This window comes from Solenopsis invicta, chromosome 5, assembly GCF_016802725.1.
Source record: "Solenopsis invicta isolate M01_SB chromosome 5, UNIL_Sinv_3.0, whole genome shotgun sequence".
In the NCBI taxonomy this organism is placed as follows: Eukaryota; Metazoa; Arthropoda; class Insecta; order Hymenoptera; family Formicidae; genus Solenopsis; species Solenopsis invicta.
Genome location: NC_052668.1, coordinates 21,298,069 through 21,319,471, shown reverse-complemented (window position 1 = coordinate 21,319,471; position 21,403 = coordinate 21,298,069). Strand labels below are relative to the sequence as shown.

Sequence of the window (21,403 nt, the reverse complement as noted above, 5' to 3'; positions counted from 1 at the left end):
GATACATTCAAATAGAAATTTATTTAAAAATGAAAAAAAATAAAAAAGAAAGATGGTACTTAATTAATTTCTATTCGATTTTATAAAGCACTTGCTATTATCGATGTGCATCTTACTGTTAAGTACTTTTTATTTACAGCTATAAAATCAATTATATCAGAGTTCTTATTTTTTCCTATAATACTTCTACACGTTTAGAGATAATGCTTTTCTCCTAATGTGAGGAGTGTCATGCAAAAGATTCGAAACAATGCCAATTTCGTCACACATTTTATCAACAGTTTACATTCTTTCCTCTATTAGAGATTTTCAGACTTTTCAGTTACGTTAATTATCGTGCTTGCTTGTTAATAGAGAAATGTGTGATAAATGTAAAGATATACAGCTAGCCCTCAGTGTGCACATAACAAAATAATCTCCACAATATAATTTTCATACATTTTATAAAAAGCAAATATTAATCTTAAATTTTTATCAACTCTTAGCACTAAAGTCAGATGTAGATCTAGAATTTAAGTAATAACTCAAAGAGACAAAGAGGGATAGATGTAGTTCAAAAAGTGTAGCATTAACTCTAAACCATACATAAAAGTGCGTACGTTAAAAATGAGAAGAGAAAGTTACATCGCTTGCGCGACGAAATCGAGGCAGGGAGAGGAGTAAAGAACTTACATGGCATGGTCAAAATTTAGATAATGCCACTAGAATAGGGTTTCAAATTTTTTAATAACGATCAGAAGATCATTGTGCAAATGTTTTCTACTTTCTAGTTATCATTATAAAATTATTCATTTTCATTATTATTTTAATCTAAGTTTAATATTAAAAAAAAAAAATAAAGTAGATTGTGAGATTGTTCTAATGTCTCGTTAGCGTTTTAAAACCGTCATAGTGTCATCGCTATTACAGGATTTATTATGTGGATCGCTCGGAAAAGAAACCTTGAGCCAGCTCCAGTTAGTTTCACCCTTCCTGACGAGGGAAATTCGAAAGACCTCCACACCCGCTGTCAAGATGACTATATCCTCGCCGTCTTGGAACCAGCTCGATCCGTGCAGTTCGTTTCCTAGCGACTAGGAGACAGAGGTACAAAGAAGAGAAGAAGAAGAAGAGAGAGAGAGAGAGAGAGAGAGAGAGGGAGAAACAGAGAGAAAGGAACAGGCAGAAAATGCGCTCTGAGAACTTCAAAATATACCATCTTCAAAAATTATATTTCTAAGCTGCCTTTAGCTATGCTAAATGAAAAAAACATTATTTTATATATTTATTTAATTATCTCTTTATCTAGAATATATATTATTCTATTTTATCATTTTAAATAGAAAGTTAAAAATATTTATCAATTTCTCTTTATTTGCATTTTTCTCTAATTAGACAGAAAATCTTAATTGTTGCGATATAATTGTCAAATAAAAATAAAAAGGGAAAAGAGAATTTAAATTAGAACGTGGATCCATTAAGATAGCGGATAGTCCAACATGCGGTGTTAGATTTATATTGCATATCTAACATCGATGTGTCACCTATTTTCACATTTATAAAGACATCATCAGGCTGTTAATAAACGTGCTGAAATCGCATTCGCGCCCATTGTTTGTACTACATTGATGGTGATTGTAAATATGATGCGTATTGGCTTCATTTAATAAAAATATTACGCGAAACAATTTTATTAAACTTTTAAAATTGAAGATATAAGTTGAATAATATTTATATAAAAGTAACTCCATGTTGATTAAAAATTTAACTTAATAACTTAATAATTTGTCTGCATATAGTTTATATCATTTGTATGTATTTTTTAGTATAAAGTAAAATGGATACACATACCCTTTCTACTTTCTTCAACGCCGGCATTGGTTTCTCGACTTCCTTCAAATCTACTTTTTCTTGTTCGGCCTCTTCTCGCCCCCATTTCTGATATTTCCTCTTCTTCAACATAGCACGGAAGTCCATGCCACTGGCGTCTGTTATAAAATTCATACAACAAATTACAATTTGCACTACAGAGGAAATTTTGAGCCATCACGTTTTTCAAGTTGGAATATATTGAAAATATATTTAATGCTATATAATACCCAAATTTTTCCAATATAAGTAAATAAAATAGAAAAAGCTTGATGCGTTGAATGTTGATGTTTCTTATTCAGTGTTCAAGCTCTGAAAGAAGCCGACTCACCGGAAACATAGAGCTGCATCTCAGCGGAATCCTCGCCACGGAATCCTCGCCATGGATGTTACTCACGACGATCTTGTAAGTGCCCTCGTCGTTGGGCTTCGTCTTCCTCATGCAGAGGGTGATCGTGTTGGTCTCCGAGTCCGTGAGGAACTTGAAGCGACCACCTTCGATGATCTCGGTGATGCCCTTGTAGAACTTGAAAGTTGGCGCGGGGTTGCCCTCCACCGCGACGGTGAGATACGCCGTCGAGTCTGTCAAGAATTAATAATACTCGTAGAATTAACATTTTTAAAGCACTTTCATATTTTTTATTTTACGACAACAATTGAACAGTTATCCTAGTATCAAAAACAATTTAACAACGTAAGACATTGTTATTATCACTGCGATTAGTAAGACATTGTTATTATCACTGCGATTATATTAATTTTGGGACAATCATTTTCTCATTTTATAGAAACAAAATGCAATACCTTCGACGGCGGAGTACGATTCCTGGACATCAACGATCTGGGGTGGTCCACCTGGTCCAACATCTCGCAGAGGTGTGCTAGGTAAATTGATCCTATTCTCGAGGTCCGCCACGCTGGGTCTTCTGATGTCCGCTGTGCTCGGACGACGACGCTGCACCATTCAAATAAAAATGTGAGCAAGATTTACACGCATTTTACTGTCGCGTTAACATAGACATTAAAAAGCTTTTGAATAAAAGCGAGAAAATTTTAAGCACGGCGCGCGACGACTTCCGTTGATGACATAAATTAAAAGTTTGACTTTGATGATAAATCAATGTAATGAGGATCAAAGAAACGCAAATTGCTATTTGTTGTAGTTAATAATACGTACCTAATAATATTACACAAAAAATGACAGTTAGATGAATATTTAGTTATTTTCTACAAGCGCTTCTTCTGATCTTAATTTTCACCTCGCAACGATAAAAACTGATTATATTATTTCTTTGCAAAACAGAAGTTAATGAAAAAGTAAAAAAAAATGGAAGTCGCCGTTATTGCTTGAAAAATCTGCAGCGCTCATGCGACTTTGCATATTTCTTTTACATTTTAATTACTTACGTTTATTCACATTTAATTGTTGTGAGTTAATATTATTTACAATTGAAAATTAATTCACATTATTAATCAGCATTTCAAACATTAGTTCACAAGTGTTAGTCACTGAGTGAGTTTCAATAGTATTAGTGACAATGCTAAAAACACGTTCTTTTCTCAGAATACATTGATTAGCAAGATGGGATCGATAAACAATGGATATTTTCACGTGATGACTTTCTGTGGCAAATTTTTCAATCGCGGTTTCAAGAACTTTTCTTACTTATTCCAACGACAGTTCCGTAAAATTAGCAAACTAATTACTGTCCTATTATTAATCTTTTTAAATCTAACTGTTTTTAATCTTCAAGTTAATTAAATTTTCATATTTCATTTATATGTTTTTAGAAAATTATTTCCAAAATTTTTAACAACATTAACTTACTTGCTTTTTATAAATAATTTATGCTAAAAATAATTAACTAAATCTCTAAGTAAGAATTTCTTGAATACGCATAATCGGACAGAGGGCACAGAAAGAGAATGTATTAATTGGATGAATAAGAAATCGATGAAAGCAGGAAAATGTAATTTCAACATTTCTCAAAAATGAGACTAGTTTAATAACAAAAAATATAAATGATACCAAAGTCAATTTACGTAGATATTTTTATATCATTCCTGCTTTCAACGTTAGAAACAAATGAGTGATGCTCGTTGATGAAATTCGTGTTCTTACGATAATGAGAATGCGATATTCGTGCGTCGATGCACACTCAGCGCATGAAATCGTGTCAAAATTTGTCACAATATGTGAATCGCAAAGCGAAAGTGCGAATCACGAGTTACACGTTACAGGATAAGAATTTTAAGTCGGAACATAATAGTTAAGTATTCTTTATATAAAATTATCAGTCAGGAGACTTTCAGACGGGATTATATAAATTGCACGAGAGGGGACAATCTTAGGCAGAATTAAGAAAATATAAAATATCAATTGAAAACAATTAAAAAACAGTTCTCTTTTATAATTATCACAAATTAGATTTAATACTGTAATATTATATAACACTAAATTAAACCATTTTTTTATAACTAATTATCCCAGCTAGTGCAAGCTAATTTTATTTTATCAATCTACGATAGGAATCGTTAGCTATATTTTTGGCCTGTCCTCGCAAGCCGATGTTAGAATACGAAAATATATTAATTTAAGAAAAATAGTTTAAGGTACAGAAAGTTGGGGAAAAGAAAAAGAAACGTGGATTCGATATGATGTGTATGACATGAATGACTTTTAATGTTCTGGCGATGAAATGATTGCTTACTTCGTGAACCAATCTGATCCTCGTCAATTAAATTGTCGTTCGAATATTCGTCTAATCGGGAAATTCAGTTATCAGGATTATTTACAAAGAGACACGTTACAATATCTACACGATGTGCACAAATACGATGTCGTACATGTACGAATTGGAATGATAGTATGATTGCATAAGTATAGTTTTCTTTTTTTTTTAAGACATCGTATTCGTGACGATGAAAATGAGAACATTTCGATCGAATCTATTGACACATATAGTGTGAGCACGATAAATATTTACACCTATACATAAAGTTCTACATGAATAAGTTATTTCACACATATATATTCTTGACATAGAAGAGCAAACCGCTCGGTTTCAAATCTATCGCAGTGACATGCAAAATTGCAGAAGAGAACCGGAATCTCCAACGTCGACCTTTCAAAAGAGCAAAATTATCATAAAAATTGTTGCAAAATATGTTTCAAAATATGTGCAATTTAAAAATTATTTGCGTAAATAATGAATTATTTTTAACAAAAATATAATTACATTATTAGATATTAAAATAAAATTCATAAAAATAATCTTACGAAATAAATTTTTAGATATTTTATTTCACTCGTTGGAGTATACCGTGAACGCTAAAATAAAGTTACACCACTGCGACAAGTCCGACACCGAGTCGTACTGCGACTACTTAATTCTTAATGGTGGTAGTTCTCGTATGAACAATTTTTTCGAAGCACAATAAAATTAATAGAAAATGCGTTAGCAATTTTCCCTCACAAATTATTTGTAACGACAAAGTTAATTCCAATTTCTTACCACCATTACAATTACATCTAAACTGCATCTATACAGCCACTATAAAATGTACAGGTGTATCCGCTCGAACTAATAAGCAGAATTTCCGCAACGCGACCGTAATGAGCTTCTTCAGGCGTTACGCACATTGAATCGACTCATATGTGTTTTTAATTTTAATTACAAGATTTGCATAAATCGATACAATGCGAAAAAAAAAACACCGTCTGCAAGCGCATTTCGTCGACGTTAACTGTCGCGAGAAAGTGCTCTTTGCAAAATATTTATAGAACAAACAGGTTTAGAATAACATCCAAAAATTTTATTTGTACGAAATTAACTAGTTTACCAACAATCTCTTCTTAGCAGAAATGTGAAGAGAAATTAGGCAGACTATCTATAACGTAAGAAAATTTCTGACACAGCTTGACTGAAATTAATGTCGATACAGTTTTTTATTTAGAATGGGGTACCAAATTTTCATTAATAAATATTCAAAATTTTTATTAATCCAATTTCTAAACGAGACTTTTGGAAGTTATTCAAAGACATCCTGTATAATATCCAAATTTTAAGCACGCAATAAATAAGAAAATAATATCAAGATAACGTATGTATAAACGTGTATAATACAAAATAATATAAAAATATACATATGCGTACACGCACAACAGAGATATTGTGCTAACCTCTTTTTCTTGCAGCGCGCCTGGTCGGCCGAGCTTAGTCTGTGTGTGGGGTGCGTGAAAAAATAAAAGATGAGATAGAGACAGAGAGGTAGAGACAGAAAGGGGGGACAGAAAGAGATTAGAATTTTCAATTTCCAAAGGGGGGCGGGGGGCTCACCCGAGGTGGGCTCTTATCCTGGGAGTGCTCGATATAATAGGGGGTGGGGAATATGATTCATTTTTCGATATGTGAGAGAAAAGAAAACTCAGATTATTGATCAGTAAATTACTTGCCAATATGCTTTCGCGAACATATAATATTAAGAGATATTAAACCGATATTAAGAATTACGGTAATTAAACCGCAGTGGTTGAAAAAAAATAGCGGCTAGCGTGTTTACAGTAGCGGCAGCAGCAGCAGCGACAACCTCAAAAACCTCAATTAAAAACATGTCGCAGAATTATTTTTTTTTATTATTAATATCATCATCGTGTCATGTCGTCATTATTATTATTATTAATATTATTATTGCCGTCCCGTGGTAACGCGTAGCGTTGCTTTTGCCTCTCTCACCGGGGACCTTTCCCTTGCCAAATACGTTTTTAGTTTTCGTTTTAGTTACTGGGCATTTTTTTATTATTTTATCTTTCTCTGGGCGGACATAGGGACAAAACACGACGCTTAAAAATCATGAGGGTTCGGGCGTGGGCGCAGAAAAATACAAAAATCCAAAAAGGGTGATCGGTGTCCGTGAGATAAAAAAGAAAAAGAAATAGAGCAATATATGAAACAGAAGATTGCTGGTGACGGTACTCTGAGCAGGTAAGCTTTGTGTTATAGCGAACACAAATCTCACCTTTGTTTCCAACACCTCACCGGGCCGTAACCTTCCCAACTGTAAAAATCACAGAGACGAACACATGAGGGTCAAGTGACTGCTCGTCATCGTAGAGATATTCCTCTCGTCGCTTTTGTTAACGCGGACTTTTGTTAACGCTTCCCGATTAACTTTTACACAAGGCGGACATCAAAATACCTTTTCTCTTTTACAGAAACGATCGGCAAAAAGCGATGATTCCGAAAATGGAAAACAAAAATGCTCCTGCGTTGCTGGCTTCGCTGTTTCTGTTAAAAGTTAAGGGGCGAGAACTGGCTCTTTTTGCCGGATTAAAAAAAATAGGGCTGCTTTTATTATTCGCTCGGGGGAGGAAGAAGGGGGCAGAGTCTCGGTAAGTATCCGAGGATATACGGATTCGAAGAATGAAAGTCGGGGGTTGGTAGGACGAGGGGAAATCGCGGTAGACGAACACAAACGGGGGCTAATGGCTGTTTCGAGGCTCGCCTTACCGACGTTGCGACGGCTTGTGCGTTTGCATTTTTGTGCGGTGCATTGCCAGTCAGTAGAGTGCGATTCGGCAGTGCGCGGTGTCAGCTAATACGTCAGCATGAGTTTACGTCAGTATGAGAGCAACCAGATCGCGCACGATCGTATGAGAGTTGAATCTCTTGAAGAACGAATCGCCATTCTCGTAAGAATAATTCGAGAACTGCATTTCGATTATCTCAAATCTTTCACGTCGAATTCTTCATTATATTCATACAAATTACTACTATAATTTCATCGTAATTTTATATACGTTCGTTGCTTCGTAAATTAATTGGAATGTAATATAATTATTATAATTATTATTTTTAATATATTATTATTAATTTTTTTACAACATGAAGGTTTGAGATAGTCGATTAAAGAAGCGAGGGCATATCAGTGGTCGAGATCATAATTTTATCTCAATTATCTCATTGCAGTTATCACTGCATCAATGTATTACACACATATCTTACAAGTAAAAAGTTTGAAAATATTTGTGATTTTTTGCATCTTATGAAAAGTTAAATAGTTAAATCTCTGAAAAAAAATTATAGAGGCGTTTTCAATTTTGTTTCTTACTTATTTTTTGTTAAATTATATAAAATCAAAAATTGATATTTTTGCAATATCTTCAAGCAAGTTTGTTCGATCAGATCCCTGGCGTTCTCACTTTCGCGCGACACTTAAGCGCTCGAATTTGTCTGATTCACGGAATGTGAAGCGATAATTCAATTTCGATAGCGATGCACATTTGACTGCTGGCAAAAACAAGATAACAATTAAGTATTTCACGGATGATGAGGCCGCTTGGTCGTCAAGCATGATTCACATGTCTCTTCGTCGCACTGCTCGAGATATTAATTAACGCCGATGTCTGTCTACGGCGGCGCAATGCTTGCCAAGATCATCCAGTGATCTATCGGGTGAAGATGTACGCCAGCGAAAACTCAAAATCTTGTATGCGAGTGATTAACTGACAACTCGACGCGCTCACGGACAAGCCCTGGCTTCTTCCGTTCTCCTCATTTCGCATTAATAATTAATATTATTGTTATTATTATTATTATTATTGTCGTCAAGAGTGGCAGTATGCATAGACTCGGTTGCAACAGATCCGTGCCAGATGCAGAGATGCATTCGTTTTTTACTCGCTGGTCAAATGTTGGATTATGTATATCGAAACATCGAAAGACACGTGCGAGAGTTTCGCCCAAACATCTTTTACTTTAACAAATTAAATATCAGAATCTTCCAAATACCTATTAAGAAATATGTTGAAAAATATATTTCTTAAAAACAAAAGATGTTGGAACTCTCCCACGTGAATTAAAGTTTCCCGCACGTCATCGTCGGGAATTTAACTCCCGGCAATTTGAAGCTTGCTTATTAATCGAGTGATCGATCATTAATATACTTTATTAATTTAATATTAATATCATAATAATATGATTAATGTTATCGTTGTAAAGTGTGCACGATTAAATTCGGAACGATGCGTGCGGATTTCGTGCATCGTGTACCATAAAGTACGATCACAGTGAGTAAATAGTAGTAACGAGCAGGCAAGATCAGGCAAAGAGAATCATGATTGCAAGACTTCGCCGTACTAATAAGAAAAACAGTCCACTTGCTTTCTCTCGTAGCACAGATGTTTGGATCAGATTTTCTTTGCCTGATAACTCCGGTGAGTGTGTACGAAAGAGTGTGTGAGAGAAGTAAGTAGAATAAGTGCGTTTGGTAGTCGAGTAAGGTTGCAGACGAGACATTCGCTTCCGCGTTTTTTTTTCTCAGCGATTTATCTCACCTTGCGCTCGTCCACCACCTCGCCGGGACGAAGCTTCCTATGCTCCTATGGACCAAATCTCTATTAACCACTACTGCGAGGTAAGGGTGATTCGTATGTGCACGTGTGTGTTTGTGTTTTGCGTGTGTACACAATGTAACGATGCTGCAACATGTCTACGTCGTATAACATGATCGTGTTGGTGTTTTAGCCTACCACCCTGTTGAACGTATCGAAACACGTTCCTCGCTTTATCTTTATCTTGAAACCGAACCAAGTTTTCTCGGGAAATCGACTAAAATTAATTACATCAACGGCAAGTTGTGCGCCTGCTTAATTTTAGTTACTTTAATTAATGCTGTTCTGCTATTTTCATTCTTGAAAATAGCTCTAGTTATAAGCAAGTCAAGTTAAGATTTGATAAAACTGTAACGCTAATTATAATTCATAAAAAATTATTTTAAGACAAAATTTATTACACCTTCTGTGAGATGCTATCACAGAAGGTGTAATAAAATATCTGATATACGGGGAACGTCTTTGATCGTTTCGCTCTCAGCTGAGGTAATCCACACATAATCGGCAATTATCCGTGTTTCTTCGACGTTCTTCTTCAGGTAGCGTCCATTTAGTTCTTCAAGAATTCTCTCTTGCTTCGGTAAGTTGCTATTGATCTTGGGTATCCTCAATATTATCGCATTGTAGAGGGTTGCTTTCCATTCTCTTTTTCTTTTTAAAAGGAATGCTTTGACGACGTAAAATAATCGGATTCGATTTTTCTCGAAGGAGAAAGGGACGAGAGGGAAGGAAGGAGTATGCTTCAGAAGCTGGTCAACTCTGGATCTTTCACTGATGTCAGGGACACTAAATCTAAATCTCACGCCTTGCTCACTCTAAAACGCGACGTGCGTCACTCGACGAGCTCGTCGTCGGGGATTCACGACGCGTATCTATCACGAGTACGATCACTAAGACCATCACTGGACTTACACTATAAAACTCAAAAAAAAAGCTACAAAAAATCCTAGGCCAGTAGCCAGTCTACCTACTTGTTCGTCGAGTGTCTTACGCGACTCGTTAATTATCTACCTAATGGGACTCGTACTTTGCACTCTGAAATATATTGAGTATAACGTAACATATTGTGTAATACACAAAACGATCCATAATTTTATATATTAAAATAATTTTAAAAAAATTTAATAAATTTGTATCAAAAATATGAGTTATTAATTCAATAAAAGATATTGAAATAAACATATTTTGATTAATCAATGTGTATATTCAAGAGTGCAAAGTGCGTCGTATCACTCACTTTGCTTTACGATGGAATAACAAATAATTGAAAATAAAAGCAATTTTCTTGATAATGATGCAATGACAAAGAAGACATCAGTCCTTAATGAAGCCTTAATATTGATTTGTGATTTAATATTCCGCTAGAATAAATCTATCACGTTAGAGTCATTTATTTCTGGATTTTGAAGCTAATTGGAACAATGTCTGGCGATTTGACAAAGTTCTTCCAATAAATTAACAAGTTCAGTAACGATCCTTAGTCATCGGTAAGTTTCTGCAAAGCAAACTGGGTGATCTCACATGAGCGCATAAGAATGCAACAAAATTTTTAGCTCAAATTTAGCTAAAATTCTGTAATAGCTTAATAATTAAATTAATTTTTGCTTTAATATTCAAATCGGAATACAAATTCTATTTGCAAATAATATAATACGTTAGTGTCACTTGTCTTATAATTTAAAATTTGTAAATTAAAGTTAAAATACATTATTTTTTAACTTAAAGATTTAGAGAAACTAAATCAGAACGTTTAAATAAGTTACTTTTTTTGTCTCTATTACATTCTTCAGCTCGGTCCCCTACAAGGTAGTCTATATAATTTCACGATCACACAGTACATTCCGTAACATACCTCGTCACTAATGATCAAGCTGGGCCTTCGACCCAGTTCCTCGGGTGGTATGAGCGAACCACGTCGACTGCTAGTACCGCTTCCGGGTGCTAAAGAGCCCTTCCTGCTGCCGACCGGTGTCACGTCCTTGATAACTTCGATCTTGGGCGTCTCCGGCGCTTTAATCTCCGGTAACTTCGGCTACGATGATCGAAAATTGATTGATTAATAGCGCTTTCTTTCTATCAAGTCCGTTTAAAAGATTAAGCGAAAAGTTAAAGCTCTTTTAAATTTTGATAATTAATTTAGTATATTTTTGGATTACATGTCAGTAAATTAATCTTTTTCTTTTTAATTGACAGAAAAAAACGTTTAACTCTATACGTTTCATTAATAACAAATAATTTAGATAAATGCATAAATAAAAATCCATTTTCTTCACATAATTAATTGAAGAAATGATGTATGATGTAAATATATTATTAGACAAACACATTATATTTTTAAAAATATTTAAATATTCATAAATTAATGAAGCTAAACAGAATCACAGTTACATTAACCAAGCTTTGATAACTTTCAGCTTAATCCACAAATACACTTTAATTATTTCTTAATTAATAAAAAACCACTACTCGATGAAGACTCAAAACAAATTTCACGATAATTTCTTCGAAATCGGGGGCTCGCGTTAACACAATAATTTAACACGGTCGCGTACGTAGGGCGATTACGACTGACCCTGCGATTCAAATCCAAGTTGCCATTAGGTCGGTCGTAATAAAGCCGAAAATAGCAATCGACGTTTTCCCCATCCTCGACGGCGATGACGACGACGAAGACGAGTAACCGATTTTCAGGGGGATGATATACGAGCATTTATCAGCCAAAATAGTTCTGTCGCGAGTGCGGCGTCGCGCGTTGCAGAGGAGGCATTCATCGCTTGCCAAGGCAAGATTCGGACCAGCTGATTATTACCCCTTTTCATTTTCTTCCCTGCCCCCTGTCCATTCGCAACGTTAATTGCGATTATGCAGGTGGTGCGAGGATATTTATGGCGCGGGGGACACGTTTTCAATGAGAACGGAAAATAAAGTTGATTTTTGTGCTAAAATACCATTTTGTCCCAGTTCTAAAAAAGATCGCGCTGCTAAAGGTTTATTATTAAATGTATTGTTGCACGAGTTACTTATTTTGAAAACAATTCGATTTTAAAATTAAATAAAGTATAAAAATAATATAAATTAGACAGTCAAAAAAAAATAAAATAAAAGCATTCTTGGTTGCTTCGAGTAATTCTACGCATTATAAATATTGATTAAAAAAAAATATCTTAACTTGAAATATAATTATTATATAGCATCAAAACATAACACAAATATAATAATAATAAAATTATTTATATTGTATATATAAAATCGTATTCCTTCGTTGTGCACCTGTACACGGGACATCCTGTACATCTGCATAACTATCTTATTTTTAGACGTGCAATTCTTTAAAAATTCGCCGTCCTTCCAAGCTTACCAAACGGGCGACGTGCGTTTGCACCTCAGCTATAATTAAACCGTACGTAAATCGAGCGTAAAAATTAATTATCCTGAACCGCGTATCGCGAAACTCAATCAAAACGTCCTCGAGTAACATAGCATTGCGAAACTCGCAGGATTTCTCGTGCGAGTTTGGCAATTTGGCAAAATCATATTTTATCTCCGTTATTAATAAATGACAATTGCTCACCTTAGAATCAAATTTCTGCACGGCGATATGAAAATAAAGAAAGCATTATTAATAAAAAATTTAATTGATATTTGAATTAACTTATTCGCAAATTTTCTTCATAACTGACTTTGGATTTTTTTTTATAAATCATTGATACATTTAATGTAGCTTTAGTATTTCTTAAATTAATATTTAATATACATTTTTAATTATTTCAATAAGCAAAATTATGTAACATTGTTCGTGTACAGAGATTTTTTATTGCTTTCTTACCTGCGTGACCGGTCTATCTAGTTTCGTCTTGTCGCGAGGAACGTAATCGCCGAAATCAAATTCCTGAGGTTTCTCCAGAACGGCCCTTTCGTAATCCGGAATCTCCGGGAGCTCGTAGTTCGTCTCCTTCGCCCCCTTTGCTGCCTTCGTCTTCTTCGCATCGAGCTTTTCTGCCTTCTCAGTTTTCTGCATAATAAATAATAAGCGATATAGAATCGAAGAGACTGTCAAGAGGATCAACACCGTTACGTGTCAGACACAATGCTGGTTTAATCCCCGTACAAATTGCCAGTAGCAAGAAAGAAATAAGTATAACCTTGCAATTAAGAGTACAGTAAAGAAAGATGTGTAAAGATAGAGGAAATTAAAAGATACCAATCTTTCAAAAAAGACTTTTTTGCGTCATATTAATACGATAGATTAAGTGTAAATCACAGAAGAGTTAGAACATATTTTGAGAGTTAGAACACATCGGAAAAGATGAGTGCAGCGTAGAGCTTGGAAATATGCCGCATTATGTACATATGTCGAGAATATAAATATTATACAGAGAAAAGTGTAAAATAAAAGATTATTTAGAGAAAAAACGTATAATTAATTTCATTTGCATTAAGAACAGTGAAGAAAGAGTGAGAAAAATATTTTGACGTACGTATAGAAACAGAAATGCGCACAAATATATTTCGGCGCTGTTTAATAGTGCGAAATTAGACTGCTGCAAATTGAAGTTTAAAGAGAAAGTTTAAAGACACAGAGAGCGCGACATAAAGATTTGCGCAGCAAGATCGCGCGTTGATTCCCTTCAGCGGGACTACCTTAAGTTCCACCTTGCCATTTTCAGCCTTCTGAGGCTGTTTCGCATCCTTTGTAACGGGTTTAAGCTGAATCCCCTGAAAGCTTTCGGTTTTTACTTCCTGTTTCGGTGGTAAACGGGATTTCGGTTTGGTCTCGATGGCGTCCTTCGGCTGTATTAATACATCATTGTTAAAAAAAAAAAACAAGCTTCATGTGAGGTATCTATATGTTCGCTTCGCGATATATCAAAATCAGATCTAGAGAAGCGAGGAATGCACAAAACTCTCTAATCTAATACTATTAATTCAATAATACTACTCAAATCTCATAATAGTAAATATTAAATCAAGCATTCACATCTAATTTCTACAACTAATTTCGTTATGTTTCTACGTCTACTAGGAACGGTATATATTGGACGTTACTTTGAACAATTGCCGATAGATATGACAAGAGAAATAAAATTACCTTAAGCTCCACTTTCTCTTGAGTTTTCTTCTCCTCCTCCAGTTTCTGTAACAAATAAAAATTTGACATTAATAACATTTACATCTTTTTCTTCTGTACAAGTATATACAATAGTTTGAAAATATTTGTAAAAAAAAAAAAAATTAAAAATTTTTTACTTTCTCAAAATATTATAAATTAGACTATTTTAAAAACATTTGTTTATATCGTGTTTGTAATTCTTATCAAATTCTACATAAATTTTTTTGTAAAAATTGTTATTACCTTGACAGACTTAAGACTTTTTCTGGTTTCCTCTTCCTTCTGCAAACAAAAACATGAAAACTAAATAACTTCATTTATTAATAAAATTTGTACAATGTTTTAATTTATGTAAATGTAAATATTAGTTGCATATATATTGTATATGTGTTTTATCGGGTATATATCTTTGATTCTACTGGTTTAAGCATAAGTTTTGATGCAGGTTCCTCTATAAATAGCAAAACCCTGCTTTAATTCAATGTGCATTTTTTTGAATATTATACATATTGTATTAATTATATTAAATTATATTAATTTTATATTAATTATTATATTAATTATATTAATTGTTTGAGTATTTGAATGATTTTGTTATGAATTAAGGTGTGTGAAATGGTGATATTCTGCTTTTGTTAATGATTTTTATGCATTTTAATAATAGGTACATTTTATATAGAATATTATTATAGTTTAGAAGATGTGAGTCTTTCTTTCTCAATATTGATTTAAAATGATGAACGATTTGTGAAAGATTTATATCTTTTGAATTAGTATTCGTAATATTTAGCTTGTTAATGTTTCTTTTAATATACTTTTTAATTTTTAGTAAAAATTTTTATTTTGGTAAACGTGTAATAAGTATTCGGTATACCTTTATTTCATCCGGTTTGAGCTTCGCCTTTGGCGCTTCCTAAAAGTGTACGATTGCTTTAAAAAGTATCTCTTGTTCGCCAAATTTCTTGCATATTTTTCTTTCGTCAACCGCGAGTTAAACTTATATAAATGTACTGTGACATAATGCAAATTTAAATATACCTTTACTTCCTCTGGTTTAGGTTTGGCCTTTGGTGCCTCCTAAAAATGTACGTGTAAAGTGTTAACGTCTTATTTTTTATGCTAACAATTGTGATATGATTAAAATCGATTATTAAATTTGGTAATAAAATGTGTGATACAAAAAGTGTTTCGTGTACCTTTGGTTCGTCTGGTTTAGGTTTGGCTTCCTAAAAGTGTACGAGTAATGTTTAATAGTGTTCCTCATTTGCTATCTTTTCTATTGTAATCTTATTGTATTCCTTCTCTGTTACTTGTGCAAGAAAATATTATTGCAAAATGTATATGGTATATTGAATATACCTTTACTTCCTCTGGTTTAGGTTTGATCTTCGGTTCTTCCTAAAAGTGTACGTGTAAAATGTTAATGTCTTACTTTTCAGAGCTAAGAGTTGTGATATGACTGAACCGATTATTAAATTTGATAGTAAAATGTGTGATACAAAAAGTGTTTCGTGTACCTTCTGTTCGACTGGTTTAGGCTTAACCTTCGGTTCTTCCTAAAAGTGCACATGTAACATATTAATATCTTACTTTTCAGAGCTAAGAGTTGTGATATGACTAAACTGATTATTAAATTTGGTAGTAAAATGTATGATACAAAAATGTTTCGTGTACCTTCGGTTCGTCTAGTTTAGGCTTGGCTTCCTAAAAGTGTACGACTAATGTTTAATAGTGTTCTTCATTTGCTATCTTTTTTAATTTTATTGTATTCTCTCTCTGTTACTTGTACAAGTATATATTGTTGCATGTGTGTAGTATATGATTGGGTATACCTTTATTTCCTCTGCTTTGGGTTTGGCTTTCGGTTCCACCTAAAAATGTTCAAAATGTGTGTGAGTGTAGACGAAAATGTTTTGAGTTATACATTTATGGCACGTGGTTAATGCAACTGGTGCTTATTTTTCAAGTGTGGCATAGTATTAGAAAAGAGCATTATATTTTATGAATTATATTTTATGCTTTAATTGTCGCAATTTATTATTTATTATTATATATTAGCTGTAAATGTTAATCGCGAGCGCATAAATTGTTACGTATGAAAATACGGCAACACTGTAATTGTTTTATTGTATATACCTTTGCCTCTTCCGGTTTAGGCTTGGCTGCTTCCTATAATGTAATAATAGTGTTTTTAAAATTCGTGTCTTTTAAATATAAATTTAACATTTTATATTTTATTTAATGAAAGTTTGAATGTAATTATAAGAAAAATAAAATATTAAAAATAATCACGTTAAAAATTTTCTAAGTATTTGCTTGTGTTTTCGTGTACCTTCGGTGTTTCTCGTTTTTCGAGAGTTTTCGGTTTTGTGGTCGGTTCCTCTTTCTAAAAGATATTTATACATTATGAGATTTTTTTATATTGCAAAGTGTTTTCTATTTAAAAATGTGTATAAAAAACATATAAAAATAGATACAGATATAATTAATAAATAAATATGTAAGTACTTTTTATTCTATACATTTTTGCATAAAAAATTTGCATATTAATGTTAGTACAATCTTTTAAAGCATAGCAATGCAGTGATTAATAACAAATACTTATAATTAGTATGCATACAAATAATCATAAATATTATTTTATTCCCTATACAGAGATATAAAATTTATTACAATAAGATAAAGAGTTTATTATTAAAAAAATGTATCTTTCAGTTCTTTATAATAGTGATATGTATTGTTAATATGTAATTGTGTACCTTAGATTCATCAGTGGATTTAGGTTTTTTCTTCTTTGGTTTCAAGACTGGTTCTTGATCCTAAACAATATTTATAATCAACATAATTGTAGATATTTAGAAGAAGAACAGAAAGAAGAAAAGCAGCAAGAGAAGAAGAAAACGGTTACCATAAAGAGACAGAAGAAATGACAGATGAAAATTGCGCCAATAGTTAACTGAACGAGAGATGTCACATCTACGAAGATCTCAATAGACAGCTTCGAATATAGCTTAGAGAAAGTGAAGAATTGTGTGCATCGAAGATTATGTGCAAGAAGAATAAAGAGTTATCGAAGATTATGCGACCAGATGAGTAAAAAGAGTCAATGATTAGCACTGACAGGAGAAAATGAAGATCGCTTTTATACCTCGGATCCTTCCGTTGACTTAGTCGAAGATTTACGTCTGGTGGACACCTTTTTCTATAATTGTACACAAATATGATAAAATAAAGCCGCAAAAGTAAAGAGTGTAAAGTGTGTCTTGTGTGTATGTAAAGTAAAATTTTTGCCATTTAGTACCTTAGGCACTTCTTCCTTGTCAAGTGTAGAATTAGTATCTTTGCTCTAAAATAAAAAAATAAAGAAAATTATATTATTCTGTGCCGTATTTGAATGCGTGCGATTGTGTGTGTAAAAATGTACCTTCGCCTCTTTGGATTTGATCTCGCCTATTTCATGTTCGGGTATATCGCTCTCCTAAAAATATTGAAGAATAAAATCTTTCGAAAAATCTCACATTTGATTTCTTTTTAATTCTTCGCAAATGGATAAAAGATGTATAAATAAAGCAACAGCGTTTTATGTAAATATTAAATAATTAAATATGACTGTAGAAATGTCGGATGTGTTGTAAATGTATGAGTGTGAAAAATGTATACCCTGGACTCTTTGGATTTGCTTATGCTGTTCCTAGATTTAGATGCAAATTTAGGTACAGATGCGGGTTCCTACGAGAAAAATTAAAAAAAAATCCGTCAAACATTGTACATTCGCGTGTATTCGCGCGAATAGAAGTGTAATTTTTAAATAATATATGAATACTTTTATACCTCAACTTTATCCCCGATTTTAAACGGCGCAACTTTGGAAACTGAGTCCTAAAAGATACCGATAAGTTATGGTCCACCCAGTGAATAACAAAAGTAGAAATAAATATATTTGCAATTCGCATGTACCTCCAATTTTCTGATAGATTTAGGCGCGTCATCCTCGGTTCTCGAAGCCCAGATATCCTACGATCGCGTATTATTTTATTACATAAATTGAAAATGTGATCATAAAAAAATTTAATGCACTGTACATGTGTATCTTATACCTCAATATCATCATCAGATTCGTGCGTTTGCGGTTTAACGGTAGGTAACAAAGTGTCCTAAAAAAATATATAAAATAAACAATTGTTTCTCCAATGCGAGTACTTTGTATGGAATTAATTTCTATTTTTATTTATTAATTTATTTCATCATACGTGCGTATGATGTTGTGTACGCGTATGTATACCTTGTCGATAGTAACAGAATTTGGTTCGACGGATTTCGGCGCCCATACATCCTAAAATAATATATCAATTAAAAAAAATAAATAAATAAAATAAGTTTTGTTATCATCCATAAGTACTGTCTAACTAACATAATTATAATGCGTGTAATAAGTTTTGACGTCGTGGCAGTGTGGGAATTTGAGTGGCGTATCTACGGTACACGCGGCATCCTAAAATAACAGCATACTTAATTTTTACGTGAGTGTAAGATACGAAAGTGTATGAGCTGAAGAAGTGAAGCGAAGCAAAGTGTTACATGTATTTGTGTATTTTCGTGTACCTCGTGGTGTGGAACGTATCTATCGTCATGTTTTCTCAACTTCGGCGCCAATTTATCCTAAAATTTTAATAACGTATTGTAACGTATTCAATACAGAAATTGTGTTTCAATACAATTCTCTACCTCGTTACTTTGCGCGGGCTTGATATCACGCGCATTTATTTTGTCCAAAGATATTTTATCCGCTTCAGTTTGATCGTCAGGTTTAGACACGCGTCTCTTAATTATCGGCGTATCCTATGATTATAATAACTCTTTAAAACTGTATTTGCTATTTTATAGACTTAATTTCAAATATGTGAGATGTCATGTCATGTACCTCGTCTGTTTTGTGTGGTATATTTTCACGTTCTCTCCGTTTGGACCAAATATCCTGGAAGTGTGTCAACGTTAAAAAAAATAAATAAATAAAAATTATACGGCGTGATGTGTAATGTAATGTGTAATATGTAATGTTTAATGTGTACCTCGATTTTTTCGTCAGATTGACGACGGGATGATTTATCCTTAGGTTTCGATAAATCCTAAAATAATATTATATTTAGAACATTACTCCCCCTTTTTAAATATGTGCTATTCGTGTATAATATTTAATTAATATATTAATTTGCATACTTTGACGTATGTTTTAGAATCAGTATCGTGTTCTTTCGGTTTGCTCGACCAAACGTCCTACAATATTAATATTGTAAAAACCTTTTAGAAATTTATGTATTTTTAATCACGATATATGTGCGAGCATGATGTAAGTGTAAATACCTCTATTTTTTCATCAGGTTTGTGTGGACGAATTTTATGTGTAAGTGTGTCATGTGTCTTATCTTTTATCACTTCGTCAGGTTTTTGTATTTTAGCCGTAGGTGTGTCACGTAGAAGTGTCTTCTTGTCTTTCAGCTCTTCATCAGGTTTGTGTGATTGTATTTTAGTTGTAAGTGTATCGTGTAAAAGTGCCTTATCTTTTGGCATGTTCTAAAATATTATTTAAGATGTCATTATTATTTTCTATGTTACCCTATTGAATCTAATTATATAAGTATGATAAATAATAACTGTATTTGCATACTTTATCATGTGTCTTAGAATCGACATCACGTTCTTTCGGCTTAGTTAAAATATCCTAAAAAATATTGTGTTTTAAAAGTATATATAACAAAGGCCTCACAAATATAAAATGTAACATATACCTTAATTTCTTTCTGCGAATCTATTTTATGTGTAGGAGTGTCACGAGACAAGGTCTTATCTTTTGTAACATTATCAGATTTATGTGGAAGTACTTTACTAGGCGTATCACGTAAACGCGCTTTTTCTTTCGAAGTATCCTATAATATAACATATTTAAAATTTTATAATCTCTTCTAAACAGAGAGATTCCACTATTTGCAAATTTATAATTTAAAAAAAGTTTTTATATAAAATTTAATAAAATAAACATAAAATAAAATTACGTAATTCATAATTTAAATATATACACATATTTTTCATGCTTTTTGGCATCGCTATTGCATTCTGCTCGTCAAAATATTCTTAAAAAATTTATGTGTTAAAAATGTATAACTTGTGTTACACACAGTTAACTTATGCAAGTCAATAATAAAATAACCTATACCTCAATCTCTTCGTCTGATTTTTGTGGATGTGTTTTATGTGTGTCACGAGAAAGTGTTTTATCTATTGGAAGATCGTCGGATTTATATGAAAGTGTTCGACTCGTAAATGTGCCAGGCAAATATGTTTTCTTTTTTGAAGCATCCTAAAATAACATTTGAAAGTATATAATCTCTTCTATAGATATTCCAATTATTCATAAATAATATCTAAAATTTAAACTCGCATACTTTGTCGTCTTTTTTGGAGTCAGTATCGCGTTCTTTACTCGCCCAAATGTCCTAAACAGATTGATAATTTGAAAATATGTTATTGCCTAACTAGTGTGTTATAGGTTAAATATTCTATACCTCAATCGCTTCATCTGATTTCTGCGGATGTATTATACGTGTATCACGAGAAAATGTTTTATCTATTGGAAGATTGTCGGATTTATGTAAAAGTGTTCTACTTGTAGGTGTGTCGCGCAAGTGTGTTTTCTCTTTCGGGGCATCCTAAAATAATATATTTGAAGTTTTATAATCCCTTCTAAAGAGATTACCACTATTTGCAAATAATATCCAAAATTTAAACTCGCATACTTTGTCGCGTTTCTTGGAGTCACTATCACGTGCTTTACTTGCCCAAATGTCCTAAACAAATTGACGATTTCAAAATACTATTTGTACCTATCTAGCGTGTTGTACAATAATTATTCTATACCTCAATTTCTTCATCTGATTTCTGCGGATGTATTTTACGCGTATCACGAGAAATTGGAAGATCGTCGGATTTATGTGAAAGTGTTCTACTTGTAGGTGTGTCGCGCAAGTGTGTTTTCTCTTTCGGAACATCCTAAAATA

The 21,403-nt window shown here is 33.0% G+C and overlaps 1 protein-coding gene across 1 annotated transcript in view; it reads right to left on the bottom strand.

The window, feature by feature from the left end:
* The window catches only part of LOC105195136 (twitchin), an 88,069-nt gene that overhangs the window by 38,945 nt on the left and 27,721 nt on the right, over positions 1 to 21,403 (bottom strand). Inside the window, 45 exon segments of the mRNA XM_039449994.1 lie at positions 1,831 to 1,967; positions 2,180 to 2,228; positions 2,231 to 2,430; positions 2,653 to 2,803; positions 6,032 to 6,070; positions 6,868 to 6,906; positions 9,185 to 9,229; positions 11,094 to 11,273; positions 12,813 to 12,827; positions 13,068 to 13,253; positions 13,883 to 14,032; positions 14,331 to 14,375; positions 14,595 to 14,633; positions 15,226 to 15,264; positions 15,390 to 15,428; positions 15,548 to 15,577; positions 15,711 to 15,749; positions 15,869 to 15,907; positions 16,026 to 16,055; positions 16,184 to 16,222; positions 16,488 to 16,520; positions 16,684 to 16,737; positions 17,111 to 17,170; positions 17,500 to 17,553; positions 17,653 to 17,697; positions 17,776 to 17,829; positions 18,012 to 18,080; positions 18,183 to 18,230; positions 18,309 to 18,365; positions 18,449 to 18,505; positions 18,634 to 18,684; positions 18,763 to 18,843; positions 18,954 to 19,010; positions 19,077 to 19,190; positions 19,273 to 19,326; positions 19,421 to 19,477; positions 19,569 to 19,625; positions 19,713 to 19,922; positions 20,017 to 20,070; positions 20,138 to 20,275; positions 20,563 to 20,706; positions 20,792 to 20,842; positions 20,912 to 21,055; positions 21,143 to 21,193; positions 21,264 to 21,395. Coding sequence (XP_039305928.1) covers positions 1,831 to 1,967; positions 2,180 to 2,228; positions 2,231 to 2,430; positions 2,653 to 2,803; positions 6,032 to 6,070; positions 6,868 to 6,906; positions 9,185 to 9,229; positions 11,094 to 11,273; positions 12,813 to 12,827; positions 13,068 to 13,253; positions 13,883 to 14,032; positions 14,331 to 14,375; positions 14,595 to 14,633; positions 15,226 to 15,264; positions 15,390 to 15,428; positions 15,548 to 15,577; positions 15,711 to 15,749; positions 15,869 to 15,907; positions 16,026 to 16,055; positions 16,184 to 16,222; positions 16,488 to 16,520; positions 16,684 to 16,737; positions 17,111 to 17,170; positions 17,500 to 17,553; positions 17,653 to 17,697; positions 17,776 to 17,829; positions 18,012 to 18,080; positions 18,183 to 18,230; positions 18,309 to 18,365; positions 18,449 to 18,505; positions 18,634 to 18,684; positions 18,763 to 18,843; positions 18,954 to 19,010; positions 19,077 to 19,190; positions 19,273 to 19,326; positions 19,421 to 19,477; positions 19,569 to 19,625; positions 19,713 to 19,922; positions 20,017 to 20,070; positions 20,138 to 20,275; positions 20,563 to 20,706; positions 20,792 to 20,842; positions 20,912 to 21,055; positions 21,143 to 21,193; positions 21,264 to 21,395 — 3,456 coding nt within the window.